This window comes from Theropithecus gelada, unplaced genomic scaffold (assembly GCF_003255815.1).
Source record: "Theropithecus gelada isolate Dixy unplaced genomic scaffold, Tgel_1.0 HiC_scaffold_136, whole genome shotgun sequence".
Taxonomy (NCBI): domain Eukaryota; kingdom Metazoa; phylum Chordata; class Mammalia; order Primates; family Cercopithecidae; genus Theropithecus; species Theropithecus gelada.
The window spans coordinates 31,303-43,952 of record NW_020255259.1 but is presented as its reverse complement, the minus strand read 5'-3'; the positions used below and the strand labels follow the sequence as shown (position 1 = coordinate 43,952).

The following is a 12,650-nucleotide window of genomic DNA, read 5'->3' as shown; positions in this document are numbered from 1 at the left end:
GGGAATCCTGGTATGAGTTCTGGAGTACATACATGTGACTTGGCACTTTTGGGGCTTAAAGGTAGGAAGGGATTAAGGGGGGAGATTTGAAAATCCCGGTGGGGGTGGGAGGTACCCGGAGAGGGTAAAAACAGGAACAGTCTTGAGCACCTGCCTGTACCGGGAGCTCTGTGTATGCCATCTCATTTCCGTCTCCACCAGCCAGGCGGGCCTTGGCGGCAGGAGGCACAGGCTTTGGGAGCAGAGGCCCTGCAGCTTGCCAAGCACGCACGGCCCTAGGGCGCCCGGCTGAGACGGCACCTGGGCACCCGCGGCCGCTGCAGCCCGCTCCGGTCAGCTACACCCCAGTCGGGAGCCTTTCCAGCGGGTCGGAGGAGAACGGAAGTTTGGGGTGACCCGCGAGATTCGCCTGGCTGCATTTTACATTTCCTTCTCCAGCAGCTGGGGTCACGCCGGCTGTGCTGGAACGTGGACACGTGCGCTTTGGTAATAGGGCAGCCTCCCCCGCGGGCGCAGTCCCCGCTGCGAGCGCCCCCGGCTGCGGAGGCGGGACCGAGGACCCGGAGATTTGAGCCGCGGGTGGGCGGGGAGGGGCCTTTGTGACCTGCCCGCCCCTCCCCGGCACTGTGATGCCGGGGGGGCAGCTGCGGGCCCGGCGCGCCTGTCCCCGGCGTCCCCCCCTCCCGGTGTGTCACAACGGCGGAGGCGGCCGTATCTGGAGCAGTCGGGGCGGGCAGGCCCAGCTGGGAGGTGCGCGGGCGAGGACAGCGGCAGCGATGGTGAGGCTTCCCCGGGCAGGGAGGGCTGCGGGCGTGCGGCAGGCGCAGGACCGAGAGCCGCATCTACGGGGAGGCGCACGGACCCGGCCACCTGGAGCTGCAGAGCTCAAGGCCTTCTGGGGGTGGGAGTTCAGGGTCGAGGAGTCCGCATCCTCGGGCGGGAACACCTGGTGCCCTTTATCGTACGGGGGAAAAAGAGACCGGGGTCGGTTGTTCCTTAAAGGGACCTAATGCGAGCTTTGCGCGCAGACGAGGGGGAGGGAGACCCTGGGGAACCCGACGGAGAAGCGGGCGAGATTCTGGGGTCCCCGGGTGGGCAGCCTGTGGACAGAGTGGAGAGAAGGGCGAGTCCGGGGATTCTGGATGGGTGGTCTGGGCCGGGGCGGCTGTGGGACCAGATGCAGTCACGTCTCCAAACCCAACCTAATTGACAGGGCCCGGAATGTGACAGGGGACTTAGGGCGCCGCGGTCCCCCCACGCGTGGAGGTCATTCTCGCACCCCCTCGCCAGCGGCTTGGGTTTGCTGCACTCACAGCCCCAGCGCGGCGAGGTCCTCCGGGCGCACTCAGCTCCCAGGTCTTTCCAGCGGTCAGAGTCGAAGGACTCTGGGACTCAGAAGTCTCTGCTTCCAAAGGCCAGAGGACCTTGGACCTGTTTCCTACCCTGGCTTAGGGGGCTCGCGGCTGCTCCCTTCCCTGCCCCCGCCCCTTCTCCATTTGCAGACGCGGATCTTACCGAGGGGCGGCTCCAAACACGCAGTTCCTCTCTCTAGGGTCTCCCTCTCCGCCCCCAGTGCCCCTGGTGGCTAACATGTGCCCCCAACCTTTCCAGCCCATCTCCCTACTGCTGAAAGATCAGGGGTCCGGGAAGGATTCCTCGGATTCCGGGCTTTGGGAAAGTGGATTGGGGGCAGAGGGAGGGCAGAATAAGCCTATGTCATGGCCAAGGTCAGGTTCCCTGGGCAGGCTTGCTCCAGCTGTCAGTGACCCAGAATGCAGGCGAGAACCCCCTCCGCCCCGCCCTGTTACGTTTGGACAGTGCCCAGGGCCTCCTGGCTCCCCGGAGCTCTACTCTTCCAGCTTCAGTTTCCTCAGCACCCTCCCTCCTCCGCGCGGGCTCCCCGACACTCCTGGGAGCTGAAAGAAATTGGGAATATTAGGGAGGGTGGCCACAGGAAACTATGTCTGCCTGAGGCCCCTGGTATGCCGCCACAGAAGGGGCCCAGAGCTGCGAGTTCAGAATTTTGACTCTTGGCTCTGCAGCTAGCTGTGTGACTTCAAGAAAGTCACTTAACCTCTCTGGATAGGTTTGTTTTACCTGCAAAATGAAGAGGGTTATAATTCAAATTTCCAAGGCGCCACATGAATTTTATTATTTTTAAACTTTTTATGGTAGGGAATTTCAAACATATGCAAACGGAAAGCAAATGGTATAATGAGCCATTATACACGTCATCTAACTTCAGTAATTACCAACTTCTGACCTGTCTCACTTCATTTATTCCCTCCCTCCGTAATTTTGAAGCAAATGCTAGGCTGCATACTCTAGAATTGATATTTAATATTTATAATATCTAGCGGGTAGCTAGTGCTTTAGGATTTTCCAAGTGCTTCCCTTGAATGCTTTAATTTGGATCTGAATGCCATTGTGGTACAGAGTGGAGCCCAGAGGGTGTTTACAGGATCTTAACCCAGCCCTGTGCACAAGCTTCAATGTGTGATCCACAGACGAGTTTCTGACAATGCCTGGTAAATCAACAATTCAAACAGCAAAACCTTATTTTGAATGTGCTTAAGAATTTGGGTGTTTAGCTGGAAACCTGTGGTTAAATATTTTGAAATGGGAATATCTTTCATTTATTTTGAAGCACTCGATTTTGTATAGCAGGTTCTATCTAGAACATTTAACTTGTGTGCGTTCCACTGTCTTGATGGCAAATATTTTTTGTTGAACATTTTATACTCATAGAAACTTTTAAAATATCATTTGGCTCATTTGTAAAAGGCTAAAATGACACATCTATAAACCGAGACCCCTAGAATCCCACCCTTACAAAAATGACTTTATTAATCCAAGGATTAAGTTTCAGGCTGCTGTCCTGTCTCCTCCACTTCCCTCCCTGGAGGCGGTTTGGGGGAGGTGACCTTGGTGTTAAGAAGAATTCGATTTGTCATTTCTGTAGGTTCTGGGTAAGAAAAGTGTAATTAATCCTTATGTATATTTTTAAATGCATTTCTCTAGCTACTAGGCAGATGAGCATTTTTCCTCTGTGAACCTTCCCCCAACCCCTTCCCCCCAGCTACCCACTACACGGTACCACGAATACCCTTTAGCATTTCTGTCCTGGAGCCTAAAGTTACACAGCTGGTAAGAAGCTGAGTAGGGGCTGGAGTTTACATTCGCTGGGCACCAGAGCCTCTGTCTTGAGCCACCAGCCCATGCTGGGACCAGCAGGCTACTCCCACAGCAGACCATTCCCGGCTGCTCCCAGTGTCCTTCTGGCACGCACCTCTCTGGGAGCTCAGACTGTGACACCTTTTTTGGGAAGCGGTAGGAGAATTCTGGCCAGGTGCCCTAAGCCAAGCCCATGCCAATGATACTGGGGCACAAAGTTTCTGTGGTTTATAGGGAGGTGGGAACATCTGCAACACGGCTTCCTTAAGTGCATTCCTTTAGAACTTGGGGGCACGATGGAGCAGTTAGAGGGTTCTGGGGGCCAAATGGATATCCTTCTGCCCATCACCCCATGTAGGCAGGCGTGGCTGAGCTCTGTGGAGTTGATAGGTGTATTCTGACCTCAGAGCACGGTGTGGGCTCCCAGGCGCTGCAGGTCATGGCTGCCTCCTCCTCCCCTCCCATCACGAAGGGCAGGTTTCCCCAGAGGCACTGGGCGCATGCCTCCGAGTGAGGGGCCATGGCTCACAGGGCAGCGGCTGGGGCAGAGCTGCTGGGTTGGTAAGTCCAGTGGGAGCCCCCAACATCGGGCCAGGCCCATGCAGAGCTTGGGGTGGGGCTTAATGCCATTGTTGAGTGCTTTCTGATGAGGCTCCTGAGTGACCTTCAAAGGGAGATTAAAAGTTAAAAATAATTTTGGAGGGGGAAATAGCTGGTGGACACAGGGCCGGTGATGATGGGGGTGGGCGGGAGGATGTGGCACTCTCCGGGGGAGGAAGCAGACCAAATGCTCCTTTTCCCTCAGGCCACAAGGGACGGACAGCACTATCTGTGGCCTTTGTGGTTGGCATTTCCCCTGCAGTGTCTTCCTGTTAGGAGTTTTCTCAGATAATAAGCTGTAGAAGAGAGCAGGAGATGGAGCAGGCACTGTGTGCTTCGGATTGAAACTCCTAAGTGTCTCCTGCACCTGCCCCAGTGCCAGCCACAACCCAAGGGCCTTTGACGTCCTCCGGCCTCTTATGTTGGGAGTCTCCTTAGCAGATGGCCTCATGGCCAGAGCTGACCTCCTGTGAGCCCCGTTGCTGCCCTAACTGTAGTGTCTAGCATCTGAGCCCCTCTCGCGAGCCACCTTCACTCACTAAAGTGAATTTAGGCCGACTCTGGTTTTGCTGTGTCTGGCTTGCTATCTATTCTTTGTTATGAGTGATTTCAATTATGCTCTATGATCGAAGAGTTCTGAGCAGAGGGAATTCAGCAGCCCTTCAGAAGCCACATCTGTCCTTACTTTAATTACCCCTCTGTGACACTGTGGGCCTGCTTTTCACTTGCCATCCCTGACCTAGGTCCTAAAATATATGTGATCTATTATCCCAGCCTGACAAGTAGAGATAATTTGGTGTAATCACGAGCTTCCTGAGAGCAACTTGGGCATGAGAGCACAGGTGGTCAGGGAGTGGGGGCGGTCCCCGGCTTGCACAGGGCACACACTGTGGCCCACGTCGGCCCCTCTCCCAGATGATATGCCACTTTTACCGTCTTGTGATACTTGGAAATAGTATCACAAGACAGCCTTTTTAAGGCTTCAAAATCTCCTTCTGCCAAGGATGGTGATTAGCTTATCTTAGTCCTCTGAGAACAAAGCAAAAGGAAATGACTATTATTAAAATAGAATAGAAGATTGATGTAGAAAAGGGCTTCTTGCAGCAAAATTATAAACGGGCTGCAAAGTTCTAGAATTTCTTTTATTGATGCTCTGCAAAGCGTAGGCACTGGGCGCATGCTTCCCAGCGAGGGGCCTTGGCTCACCGGGCAGTGGTTCCCCAGGCGGAGTGGTCACAGGTGGCCCAGATGTCTCACTGGCCCTGCCCTACCTCAGCCTGCACTCCGGACAGACTGGGCAGTGTGCGGGAACCACCCTGCGTTTTCCTGCCTCTTGCTCACACTGCTCCTGCATCCACCTGGACTGTCCCAGATCATCTTGTCTGTCTGCCTTCTACAGAGTCCCTGTGAATATTCCTCCTTTAGGAAACCAAGCTAGAAGATGTCTCCTTCTTGGAACTCCCTCCGCGCTTGACCCGTATGCTTCTTAGGCACTGGCCACTGTCCTGGTTGCATGGATTGCAGCCCCTCAGGGAAGGTTTTCAGTCCAGTCCTCCCTGTGTTAACTGGGCACCTGCTACATTCAAGCACTGGGCTCGGTACTGGGGAGTCCACGAGTGAAAAAGGTTCCTTGCCCTCACACAGCTTACGTTCTCTACTAGAAAGGTGAGGAAATGAACAGGCAGCTATAATACGATGTGATGATTACAATGACAGGAATGAAGGGGATGGGGGAGCACATGGCAGGGCCCTATGCTGTCTTGGGGTTTTGCAGACTTCCCTTAGGAAGTGACATTTAACTGGAGACCTGAAGGATGAATGAGAGCCCAGTACCTCACGATGCTGTCTCGAATTCAACCACACAAAAAGATTTGCTATAGAAATGAGTAGGTGCCTTTTGTCGCTATCCCAGCATGAGGTCTGTGTGAGAAGTGGCATGCTTTTCATGAGGAAGGGACCTCCTTAGTCTCTGCACCTCCCTCCTCTTCACCCCCCAGAAGAAGTTGGGTGGGAGAGGCTTCTGCAGCAAACAGGGGACCTCCTCCCCTCACAGAGGCCAAGGGGTACAGAACTTGTCTGAGCTCTACAAGCCCAGACTGAAAATAGAACTGAGAGAGAGAAGCAGTGTGAGTGACAGGCATGTGCCCTGATTGGCTAGACAGGGGAATCTGAAATATGAGTTTGGAGCGAGCGCATGACTTAAATATCCTCTGCTGGGTCAGCTTGCCCCTTGCCCCCAACCCCAGCTGCACACACGGGCACCGAGAAGCAGACGCCTGGTTCTGTCAGAGAAGGATGACCCATTTTCAAAGAGACCGCCCCATGAGCCATTCTCCATTTCGCTCTGCATCAGAGACATTTCCTGTTTGGAGTTCTGCTATCCGAACTTGGTCTTGCATTGACGTAGATGTGGGCACACCCCAGGGCCCTGGGAGTTCAGAGCTTCAAGTGAGGCAGGAGGCTCTGTGGTCTAAAGGAAAGAAGTCAGGCCCGGGTCAGAAGCCCTGGATTCTGATCCGGGCTCTTTTGCTGCTGCAGAGCTGTGACACGTTGAATTTGTTCCTTTTCCTCTCTGAACTCAACTGTTTCATCTGTAAAATAATGCCGAGGGAATTCCTATTAGGTGGTCCATGAGGCTGGCCCAGCTCCGGTATCCTAAATGTTCGGAGCCGATACAACATCCCTGGTTATGATAGATGGATGCCCTTTCTTGGACGTGAGGATGCCTCCCACGGGCGTCCGCACTGGGTCCGCTCTGTGGAACTTCCAGGCCAAAGGCTGGGTAGGGTGATGAGACAGCATGGCTGCAGGAGTCGAGCTCAGTGCCTGAGCTGGGAGCTCGATGCCGGAGCTGTGGGCTGCTCCCCGTCCCTGCTAGGAGCAGGTGCAAGAGGCCTGCAGAGTGCTGCGGCTGGGCATGGACCTCACAGTGCCATGAAGCCTCATGCAACTTTGAATTTCACTTGTGATTTCTTCCTGGAACTTCAAAGCCCTGACACAGTAGGCACGTAGTCAATATTGTTTGAGTAAGTGACTGCGTGCAATGGCCCAGGGTAAGGGGGTTCTGGAGAGGCAGTCCCTGCTCCTATTTTTTCTCTGTCTCCTTTGTTTTGATGATTTTTGCTTTTTACTATGAAAAATTTCAAACTTTCAGAAAAGTAGAGTAATGTGCCACCCATATACCTATTATGTAGATTTAAGAAGAATGATTTTTCCATCTGTTATCTGCTGTGTTTGGAAAGGATTTTAAAGTACAGACATCAGGACATTTTACCCCTAAATTCTTCGGATGCAACTCTAAAAAATAAGGATGTTTTCATACTTAACCACAATTGTATGAATACACTGAACAAAGCAAATCAATTTATTTGTCCCCCAAATACTTTGATTTGTTCAAATGAGAATTCAGTCAGAGTCTCCATGACGCGTGTGGTGGTGGTGCTTTAGTTCCTTTGATACGGAACAGCCCCTCCCAGCTCTTCATTTCTCATGAGCTGAAAAGGCTGGGCCGGGAACGGTGGCTCACGCCTGTAATCCCAGCACTTTGGGAGGCTGAGGCGGGCAGATCACGAGGTCAGGAGATCGAGACCATCCTGGCTAACATGGTGAAACCCTGTCCCTACTGAAAATACAAAAAATTAGCTGGGCATGGTGGCAGGCGCCTGTAGTCCCAGCAACTTGGGAGGCTGAGGCAGGAGAATGGCCTGAACCCGGGAGGTGGAGCTTGCAGTGAGCCAAGATCATGCCACTGCACTCCAGCCTGGAGCAAGACTCCGTCTCCAAAAAAAGAAAAAAAAAAAGAAAAAAACCTGGACCAGCTGCCCTGTAGGATATTCCACCTTCTGGATTGATTTTGTTTTCTCTGATGTCACTGAACCTAACCCTGTGATCCCTGTGTTGCCTGTGAAGTGGAAGGTGAATCTACCGGGCTCAGTGATGAAGGCTGAGTGTTTTTGAGACGAAGTCCTCACAGGTGGTGCGTGTCACACTGAGTCCCATCAGGAGGTCCTCAATGTCGGGGTGGCCCACAATTAGCGATGCTGAGGTTGATCGCAGTCTTAGGCTGGAGACCCTGGGACTTACTTTCCCCCTTGTGACTGTAACAGTGATTCTTTGGCTCTAGGCGAAGATTCAGTTCCCATCAGTCTTTCACCTAATGATGTTGGCATTCTTGTCCAAATCAATCACGTAATTAGAAGATGAAATAGGGCAATATTGCATAATCTATTATTTGGTCCACATTGCTTAGCAGACATTCTTCGATTAAAGAAAAAGAGCCTTCTCTATCCTGGCTAACACAGTGAAACCTCATCTCTACTAAAAATACAAAAAATTAGCCGGGCGTGGTGGCGGGTGCCTGTAGTCCCAGCTACTCGGGAGGCTGAGGCAGGAGGATGGTGTGAATCCGGTAGTCGGAGCTTGCAGTGAGCCAAGACTGCATCACTGCACTCCAGCCTGGGCGACAGAGCGAGACTCCGTCTCCAAAGAAAAAAAAAAAAAAAGAAAAGAAAACAAAAAGAGCCTTCCTTAACTAACGGGACCGTCTGGATAGGGACAAATGAGTTTTTCTCTGGGGGTTTTCTTTGAGGACTTGCAGATTTTCATCTGTGCATCCTGCTTCACTCAAATGCTGCCATCACTCCTTGTGAGGCTCAGGTTGTCTGTCTTAGGCAACGGGAGCCTCTTCAGGTGCTCGGGCAGCGCCTGGGTTAGCCTCTGTGCCTCCAGGCGCTATGCAACATTCCAGGCTTATCTAGCACACTCCCCACCCTGGACCTGGACGCCTCCCTCTCTCCAAGGAGCCTGGTTCCTGTTAGCAGGGACCTTCCTTCTCTCTTGATTGCTGTAGCTACTTTTCGCTTTTGGGAGCACCTATGAATCTGTCAGTCATTTCTGAGTCTATTTTATGCCTCCCATTATTCTTACGAGCGAGTTCAATAGGGAAAATAGCTCTTTCTAAGGGGTGTGTGTGTGTGTGTGTGTGTGTGTGTGTGTGCATGACGGGGGCAGGGGAGAAAGAGACAGACATTTTGTAAAGACTGGCATATGTATTAGTGTGAGATTAAAGAGGGCATTAAAAGAGGCTAAAAACATTGTCGTCATGCTAGTGGTTTTCAGTTCCCCAGATCCTTGACTCTTCCTCCCATGATCTTTGATTTTCCTAAAATATCCCTGCATCCTCCCTGGAAAGCCCCAGAATGTTCCAGAAGTAAGAGCAGGCTGGGGGCCGGGCAGCACCGTAGGCAGGACTAGAGGGTGGTCGGGATGTGGTGGTGGTGAGGGGGCGACAGACCCAGAAGGCCGAGGGTTAGGACCACAGAGGATACTGTCACTTAGAAGGATAATATATAGGACCGGGCCCCCCTCGGGCCTCTCCAGTGTCCCCTCAGCTTCCACACCTCCCTGGGAAGCCACAGCCACGTGCTGAATGTGACGCTGTGGTCTGGGTGGATAACTCGCTGGTTGTTGGTGGCTTCTGGATGCAGACGCTGCTTTCCTTAGGTCTGAATTGAACCCTCAGATGGAGGCAGAGACTAGACCCCACAATAAAGGAGAGAGGAGCAGGGACCCGGGAGCTATTTCTGTGTGTGCTGCTTCCCGGTGGAGAAAAATGCTACCAGGTAGTACCGTAATGAAAATGATAATGGCAAGACAGCATCAACAACTCTGGCTAACTTACACTTTTCAGATGAGGACAGGTTCAGTAACTCAGCCCAGGCCATGCAGCACAGAAAGTAAACTGAGAAGGCCAGATGTGAACCTGGGGCGTGGGCCGCTCTGTGGGTAAAGCCTCTCCCTAGCCACCAGGCTTATGGAGATCCAGCGGGTTGCGTCCCCCGTCGGACTTCCCCCCATATCGGGCTGCGCCGTGCTCATCCCCGTGCTCATCCTCCCTCAAGGCAAGGACCAGGTGTCGCTCAGCTCCAGCACAGAGGCAGGACTAGGGTGGGGGCACAGTTGTAAAATTGAACTAGGGGGCAATGGTCCTGACACTCTGACCCCTCAAGATGCTACTCAAGGCAGGTGCCCTGCTCTCCATGCCCAGAAATTCTTCCACGTCCCCAGGAGCCCCACACTTTGACGTGGACTCTACTGGCTTCTGTGCTCAGCCGTGCCCTCTGGAAGCTCTGCCCCTGGCTTGGGTTACCTGGAGCTGGAAAATGCCAGGGCAAGTCATAGATAAAAATAGAAACCCACAGACCTGGCACATGCTTCCTGTTGGGCTCAGGCAGCTGCCCCAGGCACAGTGCCACCTTGTGTGGGCCACTGCTTCCCCAGGGCAAGGTGTGGGTGGGACGATGAGTCTATCATCCCTACGCGTGCGTGCGCACACACACACACACACACAAACACTCTCCCCACCCCCCTTTTTCTTTAATCATTTCAACTTTTACTTTAGATTCAGAGAGTACATGTGCAGATTTGTTACACTGGTATATATCGTGATGCCAAGGTTTGGGGTCCAATTAATCCCATCATCCAGGTAGTGAGCATGGTACCCAAAGGTTAGTTTTCCAATCCTTGCCCCCTCCTTCCCTCCCCGCTCTAGTAGTCCCCAGTGTCTACTGTTGCCATTTTTCTGTCCATGAGTACCCCATGTTTAGCTCCCACTTATAAGAACATGTGGTATTTGGTTTTCTATTCCTGCATTAATTTGCATAGGATAATAACCTCCAGCTGCATCCATGTTGCTGCAAAGGATATGATTTCATTCTTTTTTGGGGGCTGCGTAGTATTCCATGGTGTATATGTACCACATTTTCTGTATCCAGCCCACCGTTGCTGGGCACCTAGTTGGTTCTGTGTCTTTGCTGTTGTGAAGAGTGCTGTGATGAATGTGTGAGTGCACGTGTCTTTTTGGTAGGACGATTTTCTTTTGGATGTATACCCGGTAACAGGATTGCTGAGTGAAATGGTAGTTCTAAGTTCTTTGAGAAATCTCCAAGCTGTTTTCCACGGTGGCTGAACCAATTTACATTCCCGTCAGCGCACTCCCCATCTTAAGCTGTTAGTACAAATACCAATCAGGCACTTGTGGCTTCACATCAGAGCAAGGCAGAGCTAAGGACACTCCGGGGTCAGCTTTCCTTGACACTTGGCCTGGTATAGGTAAGGGGCAGGCTATGGGGCTGCAAAGATTTTCCAATTGTTTGGCATGCAGGAGGGGCCTAATTTATACCCTCCCAATCCTCTCTTGGGATAACAAATAATCCTTTACTTCTACACCGGTAACCATGATACTACTGACATGGCGTATACTTCCAGAGCATGTTCCTTTCATGAGTGCTCATTCGCTCTGTGATACCCTGAGACTGTGTGTGCGTGTATGTACACATGTGTGCGCAATGCTCAGAAAGTCAGGGTCAGGAGTGGCTATGAATGCTGGCTTGCGTGGGAGTAGGTTGAAGGAGTTTCTGCCATGATCACCAGTTCTTCCTTGGGCCTTCTTCACCAGTGCAGGAGTCTTGTGGTTTGGAATTAGCCCCTTGCTTCATCTTTGCAACCGCCCTCTGTTTTTCTTTCCTGGTGTAAAAGGTTAACCCTGGGAGGCAACCTTCAGAGCAAAGCACAAAACAGCTGTGTCTTCTTTGGATCTAAGTCCTGGTCCAGCTGCTCTAGAGCTGGGGCACCTGCAGCCTCAACGCCAGCTGGCAGTGCGGGGCTGGGGCCGGGCTGGCCTGCAAGGTGAATGTTACGGGGGTGTAGGGCAAAGGCATGCTGGGGGCCTGGACTCTCTCACCTCGATGCTTCCCTCTCCCCACAGCGGGAATGCATATCAGTCCACGTGGGCCAAGCAGGAGTTCAGATTGGCAATGCCTGCTGGGAGCTCTTCTGCCTGGAACACGGCATCCAGGCAGATGGCACTTTTGATGCTCAAGCCAGCAAGATCAATGATGATGACTCCTTCACCACCTTTTTCAGCGAGACTGGCAATGGGAAGCACGTGCCCCGGGCCGTCATGATAGATCTGGAGCCTACCGTAGTGGGTGAGTGGGGGCGGAGATCCTCTCCACAGAGAACACCGTGAAACCGCAGAGGCATTGACCCACAGTAGCTAAGGAAGGAGCCTCTCTAGCTGGAAGGTGGGGCTGGTGCAACCGGAGCCTCCCACCCCATGTGACATCTGTCAGCTCCTTGGGGTCCCCACAGTCTCGGAGAATCTCATAACAGTGATCAAGACTCTATGCCGAACAAAATGCCTCCCACTCAAACCCCCGAGACCTGCGGCGCTGTGCCAAAATGGTCACATCGCTACTAAATACTAAGGATGAGAAAACCCAAATAATTGTAGGAATTATAAGACTCCCCTAAGTGACCAGTTTCCCTAAGTATAGGTTTCGGAGTCTGCCCTCAGGGGTGGGTATAACCTCAGAGCATCTTACACACAAAGGAGCCTATCACGGCGGGCACATTCCTTCACAGCCAGGGGCTGCTGGAGTTCTGGAATGAGGTTCCTTCAGGTTTAGGAAACATAGAGGAATTCTGCCTCGTGTCTGGGCAGATCTCCACCTCCCACGCTATCCCCCAATAGTGCCACTTCCCCCGTTTCTGACCCCTGGGCCAACTCTCAGTTGAACATCAGGATTTCCCCAGCCTCAAGCCTCGCTCATCAAGCAAGACATGGACAGTTCCCCGAAGAGGACTGGGCGTGAACTATAGTGCCTGAACACCAAAGTCTAGCGGCAACAGAGGGCAGATGCTCCACCCCCTTGATGCGTTGTACCAATGCACAAAGTGCAGGTTACCTCCCAGGCCACTGCACAGATGACTTTTCTGCACGCAGTAGAGGAACCCCAAAGAGAGGAGGCGACATAGTTGGGACCTGATGTGTCTTTTTTTTTTTTTTTTTTTTTTTTTTTTTTTTTTTTTTTTTT

General features: G+C 52.4%; 1 protein-coding gene across 2 annotated transcripts in view; it reads left to right on the top strand.

Moving 5' to 3' along the window:
* The first annotated feature begins 668 nt into the window (after window positions 1-668).
* Window positions 669-12,650, top strand: part of LOC112616918 (tubulin alpha-8 chain) — a 22,586-nt gene continuing 10,604 nt past the window's right edge. The window contains exons 1-2 of one of the 2 annotated variants that reach the window (XM_025373681.1): window positions 669-779; window positions 11,540-11,762. In XM_025373681.1, coding sequence (XP_025229466.1) covers window positions 777-779; window positions 11,540-11,762 — 226 coding nt within the window. In that variant the 5' untranslated portion in view covers window positions 669-776. Of the gene's footprint in view, window positions 780-3,470; window positions 3,487-11,539; window positions 11,763-12,650 lie in introns of those variants that run through there. The other variant, XM_025373682.1, reaches the window with a different exon arrangement.